Source organism: Dermacentor albipictus, chromosome 6, assembly GCF_038994185.2.
Source record: "Dermacentor albipictus isolate Rhodes 1998 colony chromosome 6, USDA_Dalb.pri_finalv2, whole genome shotgun sequence".
In the NCBI taxonomy this organism is placed as follows: Eukaryota; Metazoa; Arthropoda; class Arachnida; order Ixodida; family Ixodidae; genus Dermacentor; species Dermacentor albipictus.
In genome coordinates, this window is record NC_091826.1 from 123,822,034 (window position 1) to 123,846,292 (window position 24,259).

Consider the following 24,259-nt stretch of genomic DNA (forward strand, 5'->3'; position numbering starts at 1 on the left):
TGATGTTAGGTCTGTAGGTAATTTATTCCACAACTGTGCTGCCCTACACGAAGAGAAAAAAATGAGCCATAATTAGTGCGGCCGTTTGACACGACTAGCTTCTTCTCCGTTATTGGTCATAGTGGGTGCGCAATATCCAGATAAGTAATCTTTACTGAAGGGCATAAGGTAACCTTGCACAATATTTTTGTAAAACGGGAACTTATAATGGATGCCATCTTTTGCGAGTAGCATGTTAAGCATGAGAGCTAGGTAAGCGAATCTAATCAAGTCCATACTTTTCAAGCAGAGCATAGCTCGAAGCACAGTATTTTTTGCAACAGTAATATGCAACGAGGTGGTGGGGCATGTGAGTCCGTAAATTGTAACTGCGTACGTAATATACAAATGTATGAAGTTAATGTCGAAAGTCAGAAGTGTATGTAATATGAGGACAAGACGCAGTTTATAATGTATTTGAATTTGATTATAGGTAGTCCATAGGCGGAGAGGTTTAATTTTCCTGGAGGGGGGGGGGGAGGGGACGGTCTGGGGCCCGATTAGCTTTCCGAAGCCCATATATATACATATATTTTTTTCTTGCCCTTAAGAAACTTCCTGTGGCCTCGACGAATTGAGCGCTGAAGTGACGGCGTTATATGAGTATGTACAGGACTCATAGTAGGAGACAGTACAATTTCAGAGGCTGAGACCCTTCGGTGGTGTAACCTTCCTTCGTCTAATTGTTGCATACTTGGCTATCACTAGTACTGCTTTGCATTTCCGGCGAAAACGCAGCCTCACTCTCTCTTTTTTTTCTTTTTCTGTGAGTCCGAGTATAGCCTCTGCTGCGCATGAGTGCTGTAATCTGATTTCGAGTGAATCCGGCGTAGCCTCATTTCGCTTACTGAGTGAGTTGTTCTCCAACTTTCCAACGTTCTCCAAGTGAGTGAGCTGTTCCCCAACTTTCATGCACGAAGACTTAAATATAAAGCAGTAGCGTTACACGGAGAAAACCTAGTCCAAATTGTTTGCAGTACAGTGGAGTAGCCGCCAGTAATACTTTCGCTACTGAGATTCAATTCGGTAATTGTAATTATTTATTTAACTCGAGAAGTACTATCCTCATTTTCAAAGTGTCAATGACTCATTTGTAGGCACCCAAGATGACATGTAACTGCGGTGTTTTCAGCGACGTATTAAAATTATGTACAGTATTTCTCGACTGGCAAAGAAACCTTACGAAATATGTAAAATACCACATGAGTGCACTTACACCAGCATCCTAAAGAAGCGCCCTCAAATAAGGTGAATGAAAGCAACTGCATTGCCTATCTCAAACCTGAAAAGACAGCGCATCACCTTGATAATAGTATTGAAGGAGCAGCAACATCAGGTTTCGCGGCTTCGCAGCTACTCATTCCTCTCATTTCTGTGTCACACTTATTATCCGTCTCTAAAGGCCAGCTGATCACATCGATAACAAAAGCCCCTTGATAACGCGGCCAAAGCGGCGCTCAAAAGCAATGTAATAGGCATAAAATATTTCAAAATCCTGACTTTGCTCGCACCGTACCGAAAGAGTGCGTGCGAAGCTATATTTCGCGCTAGAAACTTGCGTCGGACCAAAGACAATCACGAAAATGTATACGTGCTGCAAAAACAAGTTCGTGTCAAAAAATAAAGCGAAATAAACAGACCGGGAAGTGACCAACATATAGAGAATAGGCAAAACCGATGCGTTCAAGTAAATAAACATACCGCTTCTAAATTAGTCGAATAGGCAATCAAGATGTGTGCACATAAAAAAAAAATCAGATTTGCAGTGTGCCCTTATTATCTACGAATGCGCAAGCGCCGTTAAACACCAGTTGCTGCCTAGAGGACGTGTTCGAATAGGTCTCCTTTTGCAGCTACGCATGCAGCACTGTGTCCGTTTTATTACATCTTCAGTGGCTTTCTTGATGACCGACGCCGGAATTCAACGGCAAACATCCGTTATCCTTGTCTTGAGCTTATCTGACGTCCGTCTCGATCATGTAAGCGCGATATTTCACATAACCCGAAAGAAAGAAATCGAGTGGAGAGAGGTCAGGCGACCCAGCCGGACGAATTACCGGCCCTTGCCTGCCAATCTATTGCGCATGAAAAGTCTCATCCAGCTAGCTTCGCGCTCGGCTGCTGCTGTGTGCGGTTGGCCCATCTTGCTGTTGCCACGGAAGTGGAAGGTGTGATAGCACGACTTCGCTGAGAAACTCATCCACTACTTCAACGATTTCGTTCACGTAACGCTGTCCAGTCAGTGCGTGAGCGATTATGATGGGACTGATTAGAGCTCCGTCGTAAATTCCGAACCATGCATTGAACGACCGCTAGTACTGGTGCCGATTAAGCTTTACCCAGTGTGCATTGTAGCCACTGCAATAGTGTGCATTATGCAAATTTATCTGGGAACTTTTGTGATAATTTGCTTCATCTGTGCACATGATGTTGATCAATAAGTCCAGTGACTCATCGGCTTCTGTGAGGACCCAATTCGAGAAATCTAGACGATTCTACAGGTCCCTATCTTCCCAGCATTGGTGCTAGTTAAGGTGGTACGGGTGAAAGTCCATAATTTGGAGCCCTCCAAACTGATGACTTGGAAATTGGTACCTGGGCGGCCACGTCCCGCACGCTAGCATGAGGGTTTGAGGCCATAAATGCTAGAACTTACGGGCGTAGGCTAGGACTCAAAGATGGAATCCTACGCCGCGGTTTCTTGAAACTGCCGGTTTTTCTCTGGTTTTCTGATAGTAGTCGACGTGGTTGGACTACCGCCGCACTTCAATGAATGATATATATTTGCAGCCTACCTCCTGTTGTCTTTTTCAGCTCCCAAGGCAAGGATCATTTTACCTTCTGCTCATTAGAGAAAGACATGGCCACGACTGGGACGAAACGAAACGCACCTTTAAACGCCTGCACTGGCGTTGTGAATTCACTTTTGTGGTAATAGGTCTTGTGGCAAAAAAAAAGAAAAAAAAACACCAGTGGACTTTATCTATGCTAAGACAACAGCTATCATAGCTTGTTTCCAACTAACACCAAACGCGACGTGTTACTTCAACCGGGGCGCGGCAGATAAGGCACTAGCTCGATAACGATGTCTTTTTATTTCCTTTATTTCGTTATGGATAACTCAGAGGGAACCTGTTCGAGGGCGCTGCTTTATGATCCAGCTGGGAGTGCAGTCACCTTGTACTCTCCATATTTCGTGGGATTTATTTATCAGTCGGGAAAAATTAGTGCGCAATTAGTACGTCGCCGAAGATACCCCAAGTTAGATGACCCTTGGCTGTGTCTACAAATGCCTCATTGACAGTTTGATAATTAGTATAGTACGTCTCGAGTTAGGTAATTATAACTACCTAATTCAATCTAAGTAAGGAAAAAGTTACTGGCAGCTACTCCACTGTACTACACTGTCAAAGAAGCACGCCAAGCAATTGGAAGCGTGGTGAACGTACAGGCAACATATTCATTCTCTAGACATAAGCTATCCATACCTTTATAAATATTGGTTGAGTGGCCAGCTCCATCTACTTCAAAAATCTAATAAACTTTGTCTTGTGTGTATATTTACATATATTGTGTATTGCGTTTACAGTGGAAACTTAAAACAATGTTTGAGCAAGAAAATACGGATCAGGCAGCCGCTGCTAGTGCTTCTAATGCGCGTGTCTTCCTATTGCTAGGATTTGGAGAAATAAAGCGAAAGTATGAATTAAGAGCTATGTATGTCGGCGCCATCAATGATGCAGTAAACTATTAGCCCAGTAAAATTGCAAGTGATAAAGTCGAGGAAAGGCAAAAAAAAAAACTTGGAATGATGTGAGTGAAAAATTCTGGTAATGACACTTTGGGTGTGTGCGTGTTCGGGGGAGCGGGTCTGCGCCCGAACCTAAGGGGGGGGGGGGGTCGGGGGGGTTTCGGGGGGGGTCTCAGCCGCCCCCCCGAAAAACATTGGAGAAGGCTTGGGCCGCGGGAACCCCTACCCCCCCCCCCCCCCTACGTGGCACCTCATCATCATAATCAGCCTGGTTACGCCCACTGCTGAGGCCTCTCCCATACTTCTCCAACAACCCCGGTCATGTACTAATTGTGAACATGTCGTCCCTGCAAACTTCTTAATCTCATCCGCCCACCTAACTTTCTGCCGTCCCCTGCTACGCTTCCCTTCCCTTGGAATCCAGTCTGTAGCCCTTAATGACCATCGGTTATCTTCCCTCCTCATTACACGTCCTGCCCATATGCCCATTTCTTTTCTTTATTTCAACTATGATGTCCTTAACTCGCATTGGTTCCCTCACCTAATCTGCTGTTTTCTTATCCCTTAACGTTACACCCATCATTCTTCTTTCCATAGCTCGTTGCGTCGTCCTCAATTTTAGTAGAACCCTTTTCGTAAGCCTCCTGGTTTCTGCCCCGTAGGTGAGTACTGGTAAGACACAGCTATTATACACTTTCCTTTTGAGGGATAATGGCAGCCTGCTGTTCATGATCTGAGAATGCCTGCCAAACGCACCTCAGCCCATTCTTATTCTTCTAGTTATTTCAGTCTCATGATCCGGATCCGCCGACGCAACCTGCCCTAAGTAGATATATTCCCTTACGACTTCCAGTGCCTCGCTACCTATTGAGAATTGCTGTTCTCTTCCGAGACTGTTAAACATTACTTTAGTTTTCTGCAGATTAATTTTTAGACCCACTCTTCTGCTTTGCCTCTCCAGGTGAGTGAGCATGCATTGCAATTGGTCCCCTGAGTTACTAAGCGAGGCAATATCATCAGCGAATCACATGTTACTAAGGTAATCTTCATTAACTTTTATCCCCAATTCTTCTCAATCCAGGTCTCTGAAAGGTCATGTAAACACGCTGTGAATAGCATTGGTGAGATCGTATCTCCCTGCCTGACGCCTTTGTTTATTGGAGTTTTCTTGCTTTCTTTATGGAGGACTACGGTGGCGGTGGATCCGCTATAGATATCTTTCAGTATTTTTACATACCGCTCGTCTAGACCCTGATTCCGTAATACCTCCATGATTGCTTAGGTTCGGACTGAATCAAAGGCTTTCTCGTAATCAATGAAAGGTATATATAAGGGTTGGTTATATTCCGCACATTTCTCTATCACCTGATTGATAGTGTGAATATGGTCTATTGTTGAGTAGCCTTTACGGAATCCTGCCTGGTCCTTTGCTTGACAGAAGTCTAAGGTGTTCCTGATTCTATTTGCGAGTACCTTAGTAAATACTTTGTAGGCAACGGACAGTAAGCTGATCGGTCTATAGTTTTTCAAGTCTTTGGCGTCCCCTTTCTTATGGATTAGGATTATGTTAGCGTTCTTCCAAGATACCGGTACGCTCGAGGTCATGAGGCATTGCGTATACATGTCGGCGCCTATGAGGTAGTAAATGTATTTTCGTGGACGTGCTCATTGAATTGAACTGAATTTATTCTGCAACAAAGCTGTGATGACAACCAGGCGAAAAAAGCTACATGTTGTAGCTTGAAGGGAACCTGGCCACCTCAAACACAGGGCAGCTTCGTAGCGGTGTATAGAAAGCATGCGTTTTACCTAACACTGTTAACAAAATGGAAAAAAAAGTAGCTGTTTCTCCCGAAAAGCGAAACATCGAGTGCAATAGCAAATTAGTCGACAGCTATACGAAGCGACAATAATAGCTTTGTGGGCCATACAAGCTTGTAAATATAGGCACAAAAACAAAATTTATTTATTTATTTATTTATTTAGTCATACTGTTAACCCTCACTTGAGGGTCGTTACAATAACAAATTAACAAGCACGGTGTCATGCGCACGCATGCAAACATGAACACAAAAACTCACTGACCGCGGCAACTCGATGTCAAAACGCTGGAGTGAGGAAGCGTGGCGGCAGCAGCAGCGAGCGAACTGACCTTCGTGCTGCGTCTCGCATCAACGTGAACTAAGCCGCGGAAACAAAGCGTGCGGCGTACTCTTCCCCCTTCGCAGATGGCTTACAAGATACAGCAGCCCAAGCGGGCGCGCGCGGCCGCCCTGGCCGCACGGAGTAGAATGCGCCTCCTGCACTACCCTCCTCCCAAGGCCTTGCGTGCGACGGAAGACGGCGCGCTTCCTCTCTGCTTCCCACGCTTAAGTGTACGAATCCCTGGCTCACCCTCGCACGTTTGTACTCGCACATATAGTAGATAGGGCGCACGGCGACGATTTTATGGCTCTTGGACTTGATACCAAACCTCACTGCGACGGCAGAAATGCGCCTGGAGTGTCCATATATTTACTGTCGCAATAAAAACAAAAAAAATATGCTGAAAGACACGCCACTCTCGATCAGATTACATAAACAAACGACCGTGGAAAGATTTGACAGCTTTGTGAAAGGGGTATGATAGTGATGAAACGAAAGGGAACTGAACTTGTCACCGGCAGCAGAACTCATCGTAAAAACATTTCACGTAGTTTTTTTTTAATGTAGAGCAGATACACTGATGCTATTTTCTTTGTAGATTTAGTTTAAAATTGGCGGTAAAAATACTGACACGTGTACTTGTCTTTATCGGGTGACACGTTTCACCGCCTAACAAATGTTATCGCACAGCACAGGACGCGCTTGCATGTGTGGGAACTTTCTGGAATGTTATCGATGGTTCCATCCACCGTCTGTGACCTAATGAGTGAGTGAGTGAATAAACTTTATTGTAGGTCCGGCGAGGACGCGAACTCGTCACGCGCCCGGCTAGTCCCACGTCGGGACTGGCAGGTCTAGCCCCCCGGCCCGGTCGCGGGCACGCCGGACGGCCAGGATTTGTTTTTCTAGAGCGGGGCTACGCAAAAGCGAGTCCCACTCCTCCTTGAGTCCCACTCCTCCCGCAATCCCCGAGCATGTGAGGTAGAATGGAGGTCTGGCCGCAGGATGGGCAGGTGTCGTCGCGATACCCTTCGGGGTAAGCCTCGTGGAGAGCGGACAGACACGGATATGTGCTGGTCTGTAGGAGCCTAAGCGAAACGGCTTGCGCCCTATTCAACTTGGGGTGAGGGGGTGGAAAGACCCTTTTGGACATGTAGAAATATTTAATAATCTCGTTGTGAGTAGCGGGAGCGTCCCTGTGACCGTAGAGAGGAGTGGAGTCAGTGCTCCTTATAGAGGAAGCGCGGTCGGTGAGGTCACGCGCAGCCTCGTGCGCAGACTCATTGAGGTTCGGGGCAGCACCCTCGACCGATCCTACGTGAGCGGGAAACCAGTGAATTGAATGGTTTGTGAGAGCATGTGGACTCGAGCCGCTAAGAAGACGAAGAGATTCCTTTGCGATGCAACCCTTTTGAAAAGCCCTAACTGCCGTTTTGGAATCACTATAGATTTCGGACCCACGACCGTCTAGCAGGGCGAGGGCGATGGCGACTTGCTCGGCGACTCCGGGGTCTGAAGTGCGAATGGAGGCGCTATTGGAAATGTTTCCGCTCGAGTCGACCACAACGACGGCAAAGGTCTTCCCGTCACTGCACTCCGCAGCGTCGACGAAGCTTGCGCTAATGTCGTGTCGCTTGATCTGTTTGAGGATGGCTGCTGCTCTGGCCTTGCGTCTGCCCTCGTTGTGGACGGGATGGACGTTTCGGGGCACAGGGGCCACTACGAACTTGTCTCAAATGCACCTAGGGATCGGGGTACTGACCATCTAGAATTCCGCAGGGTGGTAACCCAGCTCATCGAGGATGCGTTTACCTGCCGCTGTGGTGGCCAGGCGATTGAGTTACGTGCGTTTTTGGGCTTCAGCAATCTCCTCGGTGGTGTTATCGGTATGATCGGTGTTATCGGTAGAGATCCTCGGTATGGGTCCTGATGGGTAGCCCGAGAGCCCCCCCCCCCCCGTCACACACCCCCCCGTCACCCCCCCCCCCCCGTCACAAGTGCCAAGTCTGATGCTGCTTTCAGAGACTCGTTTCCAATCTTTGGGTCTGCCTCCCTTCTCTTTTCTGTAATGTAGCAGCTCCGACTTGGCGGGGGAGCATCGAAGTCCGGTTGGGCGGAGATACTCCTCGATCACGTCAATCGCCTCCTGCATGGCTTCTTCGACTCTGCCCTCGCAGCCGCGGGAGCACCATATGGTGATGTCGTCGGCGTATATAGTGTGCTTGACGTCCTCGACGCGCGCCAACCTCTCGGAAAGACCAATCATACAGATGTTAAACAATGTTGGGGAGATGACGGCACCCTGAGGAGTGCCCCGCCCTCCGAGGGGCACATCTTCGGAGCGGAAGTCTCCAATGCGAAGCTCAATTGGCCTTCCTGTCAGTTAGAAAAGAGCTGACGTAGTTGTGGAATCTGGAACCGAGACTCAGGTCTGAAATGGTCTTGACGATGAAGGTGTGGAGCACGTTGTCGAAAGCCTTCTCAAGATCCAGACCGAGCAGAGCCTTGACGTCTCTGGAACGGCCATCCACAATCTGATGCTTGATTAGTTTCATGGCATCCTGCGTTGAGAGTCCGGCGCGGCAGCCGATCATGTTGTAAGTGTAAACCTCGTTGTCTTCGAGGTACCCGTTAAGCCTGTTGAGGACGACGCGCTCCATGACCACGCCGACGCAGGAGGTCAGAGAAATCGGCTTCAAGTTTTCGATGTTCGGGGCCTTGCCGGACTTGGGAATGAGCACCGTGCAGGCCGTCTCCCATTCTGCAGGTACAATGCCGCTCTTCCAGGACTCGTTTATCTTGTCGGTCAGAAAGACAATCAACACGTCGTCGAGGTTTCTCAACATTCTGTTGGTGACTCCGTCCGGACCCGGCGCAGACTTGCGGTTGAGCGCGAAGATGGCCTGTCTGACCTCGGCAATGGAGAAGTCTTCATCCAGCTCGGGTCGTGGAGGGTCTCGGTAGTCCGGGAGTTGGGTCGACGGTTCTCCGTCGCGACGGACAGGCAGGTACTTCTGTATGAGTTTTGCGACGAGTTCATCGACCGTGTTAGACATGGTGGCTTCGTGAAGGGCCCGGGCCAACGTATGCCTTTGATTTGACTTCGACCCGCTTTGATCGAGAAGGTGCTTAAGCATACCCCAGGATTTGCCGTTGCGCATCTGTCCGTCGATGGATTCGCAGAGCTCGTCCCCCTGCTGCTGCTGCTGCTCGTCCCACTGCTGTGACCGAAACTTGCGTAATGTGATTTCATGTCGGCGCGACGCGAATAATGTAGAACTTTGTGGAAGGCGCGCGGGTCCCAGCGATTAGTCTGGAACATTCGACGATTGATGTATAAAAACCGACGCGCTTGACCCATTGATAAGATTTTAAATTCTGTGAAAATTATCTAATAAAACACCCATAGTTATTATTTTTCGTTGTCTTTTTCTTCTGCGAAGTTCAGTTGTGTGGCCTCTGTCGACTTGCTTTTATATACTAAAATTGAATTTTCGCATAAATATTGTGTGTTGCAGATAACATGTCTGAAGGAGGTAACTGCACCTTGTCAAAAATTTCGGAGAACGGAGACAATATACACATCGGATGTTTATTGAACATATTTGTTTTATTACTTCCTTTAAAAACCTTTGAAATTTTAAGGTGCATCGTAAATGTGCCTGAAAAGAACATGTCATTATTAATATGTCACAAGTGGTCACAAATGCTAATTGGGCAATGTTTTGGTAAGGCGGCACAAAAAGTGTCTAAACTAGATGATGAAGTGTTTTCTGGAAGGGCGTTACCTTAGGGACCTCTTGTGGGTCAGTAGGTTCAAAAAAGGAAGAATTAGGGCTACTAGTTTTCAACGTGGAGTCTAATTGTTGCTTATTTGTCTCGGCTGTGGTCACAATAGAAGTAAGACTTGCGAAGTAACTATTGAAGGTTTGAGCCATTACACAGGTGTCACATGCTATTGTGCCATTCACAGAGATACCACGTAGGCTATTGCCAATGCACGTGTTTGGTTTAGTATTTAGAAATTTCCATGTTGCTCTGACGTCCCGCTGCGCTTGCTGGACCCGAACAACTCCGCTCAGAAATTTGACTTAAAATTCCCAGCCCTTTCTTATATGGCCTATACTTATCTAAAGTAACGCTGTGTGGCTTTTGCTTTAGTTTCGTGAACCGAATTGTTCGTATATATTGTTGGTGGTCACAGCTGTGTAAACCTTCTGCAAGTTTTTTTCATTGAAGCATCAAATACAATGTAGTATTTGTATAAAATATGGGTCTGTAAAGGCTTTGCATTACTGTTGGATTGCGCTGATGCTCAAACAGGAAGGTGGTCTTTAATATCAGATGATAAAGTGCTACTTAAAAACATGGTGCCAGGTGTGCTTATGATTATGTGAGCTAGTGTGCTCTGTCTTGAATGAGTAAAGCGTGTTGGTGATGTAAATAATTGCCTAATACGCACCTGGTTAGTATATCTGTGTAATTGCAGTTGGAAAACTCGCTTTATTTAATGTCAAGGTTAATTGAGGTCGTCCAAGAAAACGATCGCAGTAGTGAAGTAACTTTTTTTTTCGAGCAATTTTCCAGCTCTAGCAGAAACTTACTTGTCTTTTTGTTCTGCGATGACCTGTAGATCACGCCTAGTAATGTGCGTTTGTTCTTGTGAGGCGCAAAACTTTAGGATTCTTCATCAGATGCGTCACGTTGATAAACACGTACATCGCACCGCGCGGACCTAAATGCAATGTCGTCTCTAATTTTTATATGTCACCTCTTCACTGCACCAGCGTACATGGTTTTAATACTTGTCATACTGGAACGTCAAAGGTGGCAGACACGCAAGCTCGAAATTATTGCCAGGTACGGCGTAACGTTTAAACGCGTTTTCGGGTAACCAAGTTTTGAACGAAGCAATGAAGTGAAATGTGTGGTTCAGTATGGTGAAAATGGCTGAAAATTCCACGTAGTGCCTCTTGCTCTTTATGTTTACATTCAATAATGAGAAGCAACATAAATTCGCCAGCTGGTTACTGAATTCAGAGGGTTTTAGAAGTTCTAGCGCCGTTTTAGGCTTTGCTTTCTTTTGCGTTAAAACCTGCTATCACGGGATAACGCGCAAGTCGACTTGCTTTCTTATTTGATTTGTTTATTTGATACATACTGCCGGCCTGAGTGTCAGGCCTTGGGCAGGAGTGGGTATATATGAAACAATACAAAATGAAGGAATACATTGGTACAAAAATTGCTTATCAGCACCATGCTAACATTGCGCGTAACAGCACTTGGGACTGCGCATAACAAAGTGAACATTCGATATTACAGCTCACATATATAAAGCAAGAAAGAATACAAGTGAAACAATACAAAAAAAATTCCACATAAACAGCATCCCAACGTCGCGGATGGCAGCACTCGGCACTGCGCATAACAAAGAGTATTCGATGTTACAGCCCACAACGAACGCACATGAAAAACGCATGAACAAAGGATGCTTGATAAACAATGCAATTACTTATCGCAATCGGCCAAGCGCGCACATGAAAGACGAAATAGTGGGGCTTTCGACCACCTCAGCGGGCAGGTCGTTCCAATTACGGATTGTACGCGGAAAGAACGAGTATTTGAAAGCATTCGTTTTGGCAAAATATTCACAGACTTTCCTGGAGTGAAACGATCGAGTTTGCCGTCGCTGTAATGGTTGAAAGTATAAATTCTTATCTATTCCTAATTTATAATGATACAGTAAATAGAAGAGTTTTTGTCTATCACGATACCGCCTTGCCTCCAAGCTCTCCAAATTGGCTGCCTGTAAGAGGGCTGTAGGGGATGTTGTCCAACTATAGGAGTTATGAATAAATCTGACCGATTTCCTCTGTACTTTCTCGAGTTTGTGAATTTAGTTTTTGTATGGGGCTCCCACACTACTGCGGCGTATTCGAGGATTGGTCTTACATAAGTTTTGTAGGCCAAGAGTTTAATTTCTGTCGTTGATGTACCTAGAGATCTGCGTAAATATCCTAAGCGTTTCATAGCTTTCCTGGTTATGTAAGTAACGTGATTATTCCAACGAAGATCATGGTTAATTAATAGTCCTAGGTACTTGTAACTCGATACTTCATATAGACTGGTGCCACTGAGGACGTAAGTAAACTTAAAAGATTGAACCTTACGTGTTACCTGCATTGCCACTGTTTTCTTGATGTTAATACTCATTTGCCACGTCAAACACCATGTCTGTACGCAATTTAACGCATTGTTTAACAATTCCTGATCTGCGGGAGTGCGGATTTCTTTATAAATAATGCAGTCATCTGCGAAAAGCCGTGCCACTACAGGAAGATCCCTAAGCAAATCATTTATAAAAATCAAGAACAATAAAGGTCCTAGTACAGAGCCCTGAGGGATTCCAGGGCTCTGTCCAGGATCTGGCAGATAGCGCTGGTAATATTTTTTCTTCCAATCATGGCACCTTGTATTCGTCCATAGAAATTTCCACTGCTTGTTTTTCTTGAGCTTCAAGGCCTCAGGAAAGAAAGCTTTGTTTCTTGAACTTGTGATCGTTGAAAAAAACTTGATTTTGATTCTTGCTTATGACAAGATTTTTCGCACTCAAGCGGGCGTTTTTGGTGTATTGTGCATAAAACCTTGAAAGTAGAAGATAGCCCGAACGCTTTGTCGGTGCTGTTTCACGTAGGAGATGGTCACATTTTCTGTGTGATGAGTTATCGTGCCAGCGGTGCTGTGGCGGTTTTGACAGTGGCAAACGTCTCAATATTGCCAAGTGGCCACGTATATATTTACAGAATCCCCAATTCACAAACAACCGGGGCCAAAAATTAATAGAGCTTTACAGTCGCCATTACGCTTCTGAAGTTTCTATATAAAGTGTAACAAAATAACAGACAGCATTTAGGCTACATTCTCAATGCATTCACAGACGCTGTTTATTCATATAGTTTCCAACAAAGTGATTGTTCGCTTCGGTACTTTTGCAAATATTGATATATCCTGTCTCGAGTGTATGGTAGATGCAGATTGGTGGTGCAGAGCGAAAGAAGGCTGAAGGACCACAAAAGACGAGGACCAGCGCTTACTGCACAAGGAAACCTATCGCTTGCAACGAGGGTTCATATAGTGGCAAAACGACAGAAGAAATGGTAAACCTCATAAAACAATGCAAATGTCAATGCAGACCTAGTATACAGGGAAGGTATCGGCACTTTTGAAAGTGTTTGTATATACAGACACAGCATAAGAAAAGGTGCTGCACCAAAGACAGAAAAGGAGGAGATGGTTTAGACAGGAAAACCGCAAGTTTTCAACTAGCTAGCTTTTGCGTCACAGGCGTCAATGTGAGGAGTTCACTACATATGCCCAATGTAGCAACAAACCAGAAAACCCACTGAACTATGAGCATGATGTTTACGTCACCGCAACATACCGCTCATGAACTGTCACTCGCCGCTATACAAAGAAATAGAAGTTTTGCTAAAGCATGCGTTCCCTCTCGAGCCTATGCAAAAGCTTCTATCGGCCATCTGACCCCGTTATTTTCGCTCCTGCCCAGAATATTGGTCCCGCGAAGTCGCTGAGCGCAAATCCAAACTTGACAATGCACAGGCAAATGCGCGATACCGTTGTTTCTTACCGTAGTCTCACGTATTGTTGCACGATTACTAACGCAAAAGTCCGTTTTATTTTGCGTATACTGAGGCTATGCTTATATTACAGGTGATATCATTCCCGGCCACACCATAACCATGTCCTCATACGCCGGCAAGCTGGTTTCCTTGGACGACTTCTACCTGACATCTGCCGGTCTGGTAAGAGTACACGGTGTTCTTCGATACCGCACGCGCTGTTGTACACCCGACGTGGGGCTGTGAACAGGTTACGTGTGTGTCCGTGTTACTTAATGTAACGTTTCATATACCCGTCTGAAGGACAGCGTAACACATGTTAACATCTAAGCACTCTTGACGCGTCGTAACGCGCAATGTAGTTTTCGGCGTAAGTGCTCTCGAAACGTTCCAAATATACCCGTGGAACCCAACTCACGATGGGTGCCGCCATTATTGCGATTCGCACTGAAGCGAGGAAAACACACACCGCAGCACCACCGTCACCGAAACGCGTCGTGTATGGCACGTCAATTTGGCGTGCCGGCAATTTGGCGTGCCGTGCGAGCCCGTGCGAAAACGTTTTGAGCACATTCAGTTGGAGTGTTCGTCAAGGAATGAATCATCATCATAATAATAATAATTAACATCATCATCGTCATCGTCATCATCAGCCTGGTTACGCCCACTGCAGGGTAAAGGCCTCTCCCATACTTTTCCAACTACCCCGGTCATGTGCTAATTGTGGCCATGTCATCCTTGCAAACTTCTTAATTTCATCCACCCACCTAACTTTCTGCCGCCCCCTGCTACGCTTCCCTTCCCTTGGAATCCAGTCCGTAACCCTTAATGACCATGGGTTATCTTCCCTCCTCATTACATGCCCTGCGTATGCCCATTTCTTTTTCTTGATTTCAACCAAGTTGCATTAACTCGCACTTGCTCCCTCACCCAATCTGCTCTTTTCTTATCCCTTAACGTTACACCCATCATTCTTTCCGTAGCTCGTTGCATCGTCTTCAATTTAAGTAGAACCCTTTTCGTAAACCTCCAGGTTTCTGCCCCGTACGTGAGTACTGGTAAGACATAGCTGTTATACACTTTCCTCTTGAGGGTTAATGGCAACCTCCTGTTCGGGATCTGAGAATGCCTACCAAACGCACCCTAGTCCATTCTTATTCTTCTGATTATTTCAGTCTCATGAGGAAGGAAGCAGTGTGTCAAAATGCAGAGAAGGGTGGTGGCCGAAAAGATCTTTACGAAGCTGATCCGAAATATGTATTTGCTGCTCTAAAACGGACAATTCAGGCTCGAATGTGTCAAATTTGCTTCTCTAAGAGCGGCCCCAAAACTTCTTTTATTGCTTCCATTTTTTCCCTCTTGTTTTTCATCCTGTACAATTATGTATAATTCATACGCATTTGTTCGTCACTGTCCTGATCGCCGTAGCACATACGTATGTATACCACATGGGCCCACACTAGCCTTGGCTTTGGGCCCAACAGTTCTTCGCTTATGTTGATGTACAAATTTATGATGAAATAAATAATGTCTAATGTCTAAAAGCCAGCGGTCTGGTGACGGGACGAATTATAGGCGAAGGTCACGAACGGTAGCATGCTGTCCCAGTCTTTGTGGTCGACAGAACCGTACATAGAAACCATTTACGTCAACGTTCCCGCTCCGTTACTCCGTTTGTCGGTGGGTGGTTGGCGGTGGAAAAGTTGTGCTCGGCAGAACAGGAGCGAGGTTGGTCTTCAACTACTCGGGACGAGAAGGTGCAGCCGAGATCAGTGAGGAGTTGCCGGGGTGCGCCGTGATGGAAGATGACGTCATGTAAAAGGGAATGTGCCACCTCAATTGCACAGCTTATGCACAAAGCTGGCGCGATCGCGTACCGGATCGCGTAAGCAGTCGCGACAACAACCAGCTTATTCCCAGATGTCGACGTCGGAAAAGAACTGAGAAGATTGAGACCAACGCGAAAGAATGGTTCCGAGGGCGCATCGATGGGTTGAAGGCGTCCAGCAGGCAGCACAGCAGGCTTTTTGTGGAGCTAACAGAGCGCACAGGCTGTAACGTAGTGGTGCACAGAGGGGTACACAGGCCTGGCCAGTGTGCGGTGGCGTACGCGGTCGTAAGTACGCGAAACGTTGAGGTGGCCTACAGTAGTGGCATTTACCAATTTTGTTGCGTGACAGAAGTCACATATAAACATCTATTTAAAATTTTTACATTGTATAGAACGGTGCATAAGTAAGATGGGTGTCGAGAACGATTCGACCTCTACACGGCAAATCGCCTTCTTCGAACTGGCGCCATACTTGGCTGCGCCATGACAATATATATATATATATATATATATATATATATATATATATATATATATATATATATATATATATATATATATATGCAGAATTGTCTGTATATACAGTTTTATTGAAGGCCCCGCCATATTGCGATAAAGCATGTCTTACTATTATTATTATTAATATTATTATTATGTGAGCGCTGTCCTTCGTCCGGTGCTATGCCGATACGTAGAATCGCACTGGAGGGCGCACGGCGTACGGACTAATTGAAGCCGAGTGGCAAGTTTTCGCGTTTTTGCGCAGAGGTCTCAACAAGGTTTTGCGATAGGGGAAACTTCTTAGCGCGTCGTTAGTAAGCTTTGAGCTTTGTTATAGTCAAAATGTCGAACAGCGAAGGGCTTATACAGGTGCTACCACAGCTCTGCCCGCGATAGGAATGGGAGGCGGGCCAATTATGAACATTGATGACCCGTAATACACGTACAACATGTCATATTGTATGTCTATGTAGCCTTGACTTATAATAATACGATTTTCTAAGCATTGTTTGCCAGGCGAAAGACATCAAGCTTTAGAAAATAAAGAACTGCAATATAACTCCACCGGAAGGCTCATTAACATGGATAAATAGACCTGATGGCAGTGGCTGCGAATATGCCGAGATAAACCATACACACGCGACGCGTTCAGAGAACATACGCGCTCTTAGGTCTCGAGTGGTGCCTGTTCAAAGCCACCTCAACGAGTCAAGCTACTCTCTGCAAGGGCAGCTTTATTTTCTCAAGTATTACAGCGCAGGCTGCGTTGCGTCGGCCACAGATCGCATCGGCGAGATCCGGAAGCGCGGAAGAGCCCACGCGAACTAGGGGCTGTCGGAACAAGGTAGGCATGGCTTTGGTTACAGAACGAAAAACAACAGGTACTCGTTTTCTTCGCCCGTGCTTACTGTTTTCCCTATACGTCCCTGGCCAAATTCCACCGTTCTCGGTTGCCAACCTTGGTAATCTTAGAATGCATTTGAACAGAGTAACTTGAAGGTGCGTGCACGAATAATTGACTTCGTCCGTTCGCAACAGCTTACTGACCATACGCGCCTTTCGTTCATATCCCAGTTTTATCATGGGTGCCGAGTTCGTCACCATGCGCTTACTGGAGACAAAATCTGAACATACACTCGACGAAATTGATGGCGTCAATAACACCTGTTTATGCTGGAAATCAAAAGCGGACGCTTATCTGCAATCGCTGCGGGGGAATCGTCATGGCTAAAGATACACTTCACATTCGCTTCCGAAAGTTATGTTTGTAGGCGAGTATAGTTAATGAGTTAATCAACAAGCGTAAGACAGCTGACATAAGGAAGTATAATATGGATAGAATTGAACATGCTCTCAGGAACGGAGGAAGCCTAAAAACAGTGAAGAAGAAACTAGGAATTGGCAAGAATCAGATGTATGCGTTAAGAGACAAAGCCGGCAATATCATTACTAATATGGATGAGATAGTACAAGTGGCTGAGGAGTTCTATAGAGATTTATACAGTACCAGTGCCGCCCACGAAAATAATGATAGAGAAAATAGTCTAGAGGAATTCGAAATCCCACAGGTAACGCCGGAAGAAGTAAAGAAAGCCTTGGGAGATATGCAAAGGGGGAAGGCAGCTGGGGAGGATCAGGTAACAGCAGATTTACTGAAGGATGGTGGGCAGATTGTTCTAGAGAAACTGGCCACCCTGTATACGCAATGCCTCATGACCTCGAGCGTACCGGAATCTTGGAAGAACGCTAACATAATCCTAATCCATAAGAAAGGGGACGCCAAAGACTTGAAAAATTATAGACCGATCAGCTTACTGTCCGTTGCCTACAAACTATTTACTAAGGTAATCGCAAATAGAATCAGGAACACCTTAGACTTCTGTCAAGCAAAGGACCAGGCAGGATTCCGTAAAGGCTACTCAACAATAGATCATATTCACACTATCAATCAGGTGATAGAGAAATGTGCGGAATACAACCAACCCTTATATATATCTTTCATTGATTACGAGAAAGCATTTGATTCTGTCGAAACCTCAGCAGTCATGGAGGCATTACGGAATCAGGGTGTAGACGAGCCATATGTAAAAATACTGAAAAATATCTATAGCGGCTCCACAGCCACCGTAGTCCTCCATAAAGAAAGCAACAAAATCCCAATAAAGAAAGGCGTCAGGCAGGGAGATACGATCTCTCCAATGCTATTCACAGCGTGTTTACAGGAGGTATTCAGAGACCTGGATTGGGAAGAAATGGGGATAAAAGTTAATGGAGAATACCTTAGTAACTTGCGATTCGCTGATGATATTGCCTTGCTTAGTAATTCAGGGGACCAACTGCAATGCATGCTCACTGACCTGGAGAGGCAAAGCAGAAGAGTGGGTCAAAAAATTAATCTGCAGAAAACTAAAGTAATGTTTAACAGTCTCGGAAGAGAAAAGCAGTTTACAATAGGCAGCGAGGCACTGGAAGTCGTAAGGGAATACATCTACTTAGGGCAGGTAGTGACTGCGGATCCGGATCATGAGACAGAAATAATCAGAAGAATAAGAATGGGCTGGGGTGCGTTTGGCAGGCATTCTCAGATCATGAACAGCAGGTTGCCATTATCCCTCAAAAGAAAAGTGTTTAATAGCTGTGTCTTACCAGTACTCACCTACGGGGCAGAAACCTGGAGGCTTACGAAAAGGGTTCTACTCAAATTGAGGACCACGCAACGAGCTATGGAAAGAAGAATGATAGGTGTAACGTTAAGGGATAAGAAAAGAGCAGATTGGGTGAGGGAACAAACACCAGTTGATGACATCTTAGTTGAAATCAAGAAAAAGAAATGGGCATGGGCAGGACATGTAATGAGGAGGGATGATAACCGATGGTCATTAAGGGTTACGGACTGGATTCCAAGGGAAGGGAAGCGTAGCAGGGGACGGCAGAAAGTTAGGTGGGCGGATGAGATTAAGAAATTTGCAGGGACGGCATGGCCACAATTAGTACATGACCGGGGTTGTAGGAGAAATATGGGAGAGGCCTTTGCCCTGCAGTGGGCGTAACCAGGCTGATGATGATGATGATGATAGTAAAGCGGTAGCCTGTTGACCTTTAGTCATCCGAAATTCCAGCAATCTCAGATGGAACGCGTTAGAATCGCACTAATTCGCTATGGCACTGCTACTGTTCCGAGCTACTACTGAGAGATGCGGCGATCTGCACATTACAGTGCGAGGAGGTGTATATCTGTCGATCTATACCCGTCTATCTATCTACAAGTCTATCATGCCCCGCCCTACCGATTCAGCTCGCAGTGACGGACAGCGGCCAGGAGCTGCTGGGAACATATGGGTCCCGTAACTAGGGAAGCACCCCGTCTGGTACCTGCGTGCACCACCGATTTATTTCGGGCCGAGTAAACGTTGCTTCATCATCGTCATCAGTCTATCGTAGATCAATCAAGGGAGTTTTTAGACATGTACTGATAAGATCCTCTGAGCTGGACTTCTGTGCTATAAGTTGGCCTTGTCACCTGCAGCGTTACCTGACTGAGCTGTCTCGGTTGCTCTGTTGCCATAGCCAGTTGTTCGAATATGCGGCTTTTTTTAAGATCTGAAGGTAGTCCGCTAGAATTAACCTCCTCCGATACACTACATCCCCAAGCTCCGAGTGGCGCCTGACACCGGCAAAAATTCCGAGAGCCAGTGGGGCTATACTAATCCAGGTACAACCATATTAGGAAGACCCACTAAGCTTCAACAAACGACACTCCCTCACCAGAACAGGAAGTGGCGTCCCTGATGCAATATTTGGCCAATCCCTTCCGAATGACTCATTCGATTAGCCAGTGGTTCTCAGTCCCTAGCAGCTGCGGAGCACCTGACCAAGGTGGTGGTCAGACCTGTAACGCAACAAAGGGTGATAAGAATCTCTGGGTCCGGACAGGCCGCCAACGGAAACGGAACCTGGGAACGTTTAACACCCGAACTATCACGAGTGAAGCTAGCTTAGCAGGACTCTTTGAGGAACTATCATACATTGTTTGGGATATCACTGGTCTTAGTGAGGTTAGAACTTTGTGAGGCTTGTACAGTGCTGTCTAACGGAATGTCCTCTGCTATAGAGGTCTCCCAGTTAAGAAGCAATGCGGGGTAGGATTCCTAATCCAAAAGGGCGTAGTGGGCAGCACTGACGAATTCTACAACGTTAATGAGAGGGCAGCCCTATTTGTAATCAAACTCAAGAAATATAGTATAATGGTAGTACAAACCTATGCTCCATCGTCCAGTCACAGTGATGATGAAGTAGATCAGTTTTATGAAGATGTTGAATTAGCGATGAGAAAAGTGCAAACTCAGTATACTGTAGTAATGGACAATTTCAATAAAAAGCGGGGGAAAAGCAGGCTGGTGAACAAGCAATTGGCAACTACGGCGTCGATTGTAGGAACGTCAGAGGGGAGGTGCTGGTAGAATTCGCAGACAGGAATAAGCTGCGAAAAATGAACACCTTTTTCAGGTAGTGTAGCAACAGAAAGTGGACCTGGAAAAGCACTAAGGGTGAAACAAGAAACGAAATTTATTTCATGCTTTCTGCCGACCCCATCATAGTGCAGGATGTAGAAGTGATAGGTAGGGTAAAGTTCAGTGGTCATAGCTTAGTGAGGGCTAGGATTCACCTCAATTTAAAGAGATAAAAAGTTAAATTGGTCAAAAAAAAACAGGTCAACGTAGAGGGCAGTAATGGTAAAAGCAGACAAATTGAGGCTGGTACTTGCAAACAAATATGCAGCCTTAGAACAGAGACATGATGACATAGAGGGAATGAATGAAACCGTAACTAGGCTGGCTTCAGACTAGAAATTCAAGTGGGCGGCAAGGCACCAAGGGAACCAGTAGGCAAGCTCTGCCAAGCAACGAAGGACCTAATAAAGAAACGACAAAGAATGAAACAGTTCGACTCCAGAGATCAGATAGAATTCGCGAAAGTCAAAACTGATCAACAAGGAGAAAATTAAATATTATAGAATTTATAACGTAAGAAAGACTGAGGAAGCAGTAATAAATGAACGCAGCATGAAATCAGTGAGAAAACTTGGCATAGGACGAGCCAAGATGTATGCACTGAACGATAAGCAGGGTAATTTCATCAGCAATCTCGAAGGTATAGTAACAGCAGCGGAATAATTCTGTACTGACCTGTACAGTACACAGACAAGTCAGGATACCTCCATTCGAAGCAGTAATGAACAGGATGCAGAAGCTGCTCCTATACCTAGCGATGAAGTCAGAGGGGCCTTGCAAGGCATGATAAGGGGAACAGTGGCAGGAGAAGATGGAGTAACCATCGATATAATAAAATATGGAGGAGATATCGTGCTTGAAAAGCTTGCGGCCCTTTTACACAATGCCTCACGACTTCAAGTGTACCAGAGAACTGGAAGAATGCCAATATTATATTACCACAAGAAGGGGGACGTTAAAGAATTGAACAATTATGGACCCATTAGCTTACTTTCAGAGTTGTAGAAAAATACTCGCCAAGATAAATTCCAATACAGTAAGGGTAACACTTAGCTTCAGTCAACCAAAAAAAAAAAACATTGTGGCTTCAGGAATGGATATTCTACAATGAATAACACCCATATCATCAATCAGGTAATTGAGAAATCCGCAGAGTGAAATCAGCCGCTTTATGTGGCTTTCATAGGTTACGAAAAGGAATTTGAGTCAGTAGAGATACCGGTAGTCACACAGGCATTACACATTCAAGGAGTACAGGACCCATACATCCTGTTGTACTTACGCTTCTGGATAAGAACATTTATGTGCTTATCCAGAAGAAGAGTATGAAGATACCTATAAGGAAGGGGGTCAGAAAAAGAGAAACAATCTCTCCAATGCTATTCACTGCATGCTTGGAAGAAGTATTCAAGCTAGTAAACTGGGAAGGCTTAGGAGTGAGTATAAACGGAGAATATCTCAGCAACCTTCGGTTTGCAGATGACGTTATCCAGCTCCGGAACACTGTGGGCGAGTTAAATAAATGATTGTGGACTTTAAGGGAGAGTGTACATGAGTGGGGTTGAAGATTAATATGCAGAAGACAAAAATAATTTTCAGTAGACTGGCAAGGGAACAAAATTTCAGGACCGCCAGTCAGCCTCTAGACTCTGTGAAGGAGTACGCCTACCTAGGCCAATTACTAACAGGGGACGCCGATCATGAGAGGGACATTTACAGAATAAAAATGGGATGGAGCGCATACGGCATACACTGTCAGCTCCGGGCTTGAATCTTATCATTATCTTTGAAAAGAAAGTGTACAATCAGTGCATCTTAGCGGTATTAACATATGGGGGGGCATAAACTTGGAGACTGGCAAATAAGCTTGAGAACAAATTAAGGACTGCGCAAAGAGCGATGGAACGAAGAATGTTAGGCGTAACGATAAGAGACAGAAAGGGAGTGGTGTGGATCAGAGAGCAAACGGGGGTAGCAGATATTCTAATTGACATTAGCAGAAAGAAATTGAACTTGGCAGGCGATGTAATGCGTATGTTAGATAGCCGAACCATTAGGGCTACGGAATGGGTTCAAAGAGAAGGGAAGCGCAGTCGAGAACAGCAGAGGACTAAGTGGGGCGATGAAATGAGGAAATTCGCAGGCGCTGATTGGAATTGGTTAGTGTAAGACAGGGGTGATTATAGATCGCAGGGAGAGGCCTTTGTCTTGCAGTGGACATAAGAGGCTAATGATGATGATTATTTTTGAATTCTGTTACCTCAGCACAGCAGCTCGCTGCTTTACCCATTCGACCATTCGACCCAGTCGCCCAGGTAGGTTGGAAAACGGTTAGACGCAAACATATAAGCAATCATACATAGAGAGATAAATAGGTAGCCCCAGTAAAGTACGTGAAGTACCACCAAAGAATGCTAACGCATTAAAATCCGACAAGACCCACTCACGATGACTGTCGACGGTAATGCATTTAGTATTGAGTCAATATAGCTACGCAATGTATTGGCATCGTCGAAAAGATTTATGTATAAATCGTGCACTGCAGCGGGTCTCATCTTTCGCGCTTCCCTAAGAGCATTCGGCGCCATCTAGCCCTGCAGCCGCGAAGCCAGCACTTGGGCTCCAAAATTCATGGCGCGCTGGTGCGTGCAAACGTTGAGAAACCTGTCATGGAGGCCGCCGGACTCCTGTCGTGATTTTTTCTGGATATGCTGCCTCATCTAGGGGCGCTGCCGAAAAGGCTCCTCATGGCTGCCGAGACGAGAAGCGTAACGAACGCTGAGAATATTTCCCTTGCCTGCTGCACACCCAATGGTAGCTACGCAGTGATCGAATGTTGGTTTGACGGTTGACTTAGAAGCCTGTTTCCACACCACTGCAACCTGATGAACTACCCATTCTACCGCAGACTACCCAGTCACGGAGGTAGGCGAGAAAATGGTTAGATACAAATTTACCTTGATGCGTACATAGATAGATGCTCCAGGGCCACGGAATATATGTATAGTAACCCTGGATGCTAAGCCATTAAATACAAAAAAAAATTGATGTAGTACACTCCAGCACCCTAACGCTTGAAACGGTAGCGCTGTGGTACGCTAGCGACGCTTAGCTAAAACTGTCAATTTATCCAAACCCTGGCAGGCCGTGACAGAGACGTCGATCGAGAACAGCAACCCGGACCTGTGGCTGCTGATCGACGCAGAGGCGTCGCCGCTGACCTGGGTGCGCGCCATGGTGGCGTCAAGGCTTGCTACCTCCGGACGCGAATGGGTCGACATATTCGCCAAGAAAAACTGCGGCACGTGAGTATGGCTGCACCGGTGCGTAGGGTCTCATTGCACGGCCTGTGTAAGAATTGCGCTGGTGTAGGCGCCTTTGCAGTCTCCCCCGACATTCGGCGACATCTGCATGACGTTCAACACCTACGCGTCGGGCACTGTGATCAATTTCCGGTTCCGCTCGCGGATGCGATGGTACTGTCAACCACAAAAATTTTACGCAGCAAGAAATCTCAGAAAAAAAGCTAAATGTCTGGGAAGCCTCACCATGCAGCCTAGTATCCGCATTTACAAGCCTCTACTAATATATGTGAACAACATTCTGACGTTATGTTTTACTGACTGCTGCTGTTACTGACTGCTCAGAAATTTGAACGTTTTCCGAGATCTCGTCCTCCGTAAATCTTTGTGGTTGACTGCACATTTGGTAGTTGCTTCGATGTGCGAAGGCACATGGCCGGGAATGAAATCTCAAGCTCGTGAGATTTGGCGGTCGCTGTTGCTAAGGCCGATGAATCTCTGAATTTTTTCATATCCCGAGGCAACAACGGCAGTACTGC

General features: G+C 45.8%; 1 protein-coding gene across 1 annotated transcript in view; it reads left to right on the forward strand.

Moving 5' to 3' along the window:
- LOC135899469 (putative phospholipase B-like 2) overlaps positions 1-24,259 on the forward strand; it is a 68,729-nt gene that overhangs the window by 20,259 nt on the left and 24,211 nt on the right. The window contains exons 6-7 of the mRNA XM_065428742.1: positions 13,667-13,758; positions 23,563-23,723. Coding sequence (XP_065284814.1) covers positions 13,667-13,758; positions 23,563-23,723 — 253 coding nt within the window. The remainder of the gene's footprint in view (positions 1-13,666; positions 13,759-23,562; positions 23,724-24,259) is intronic.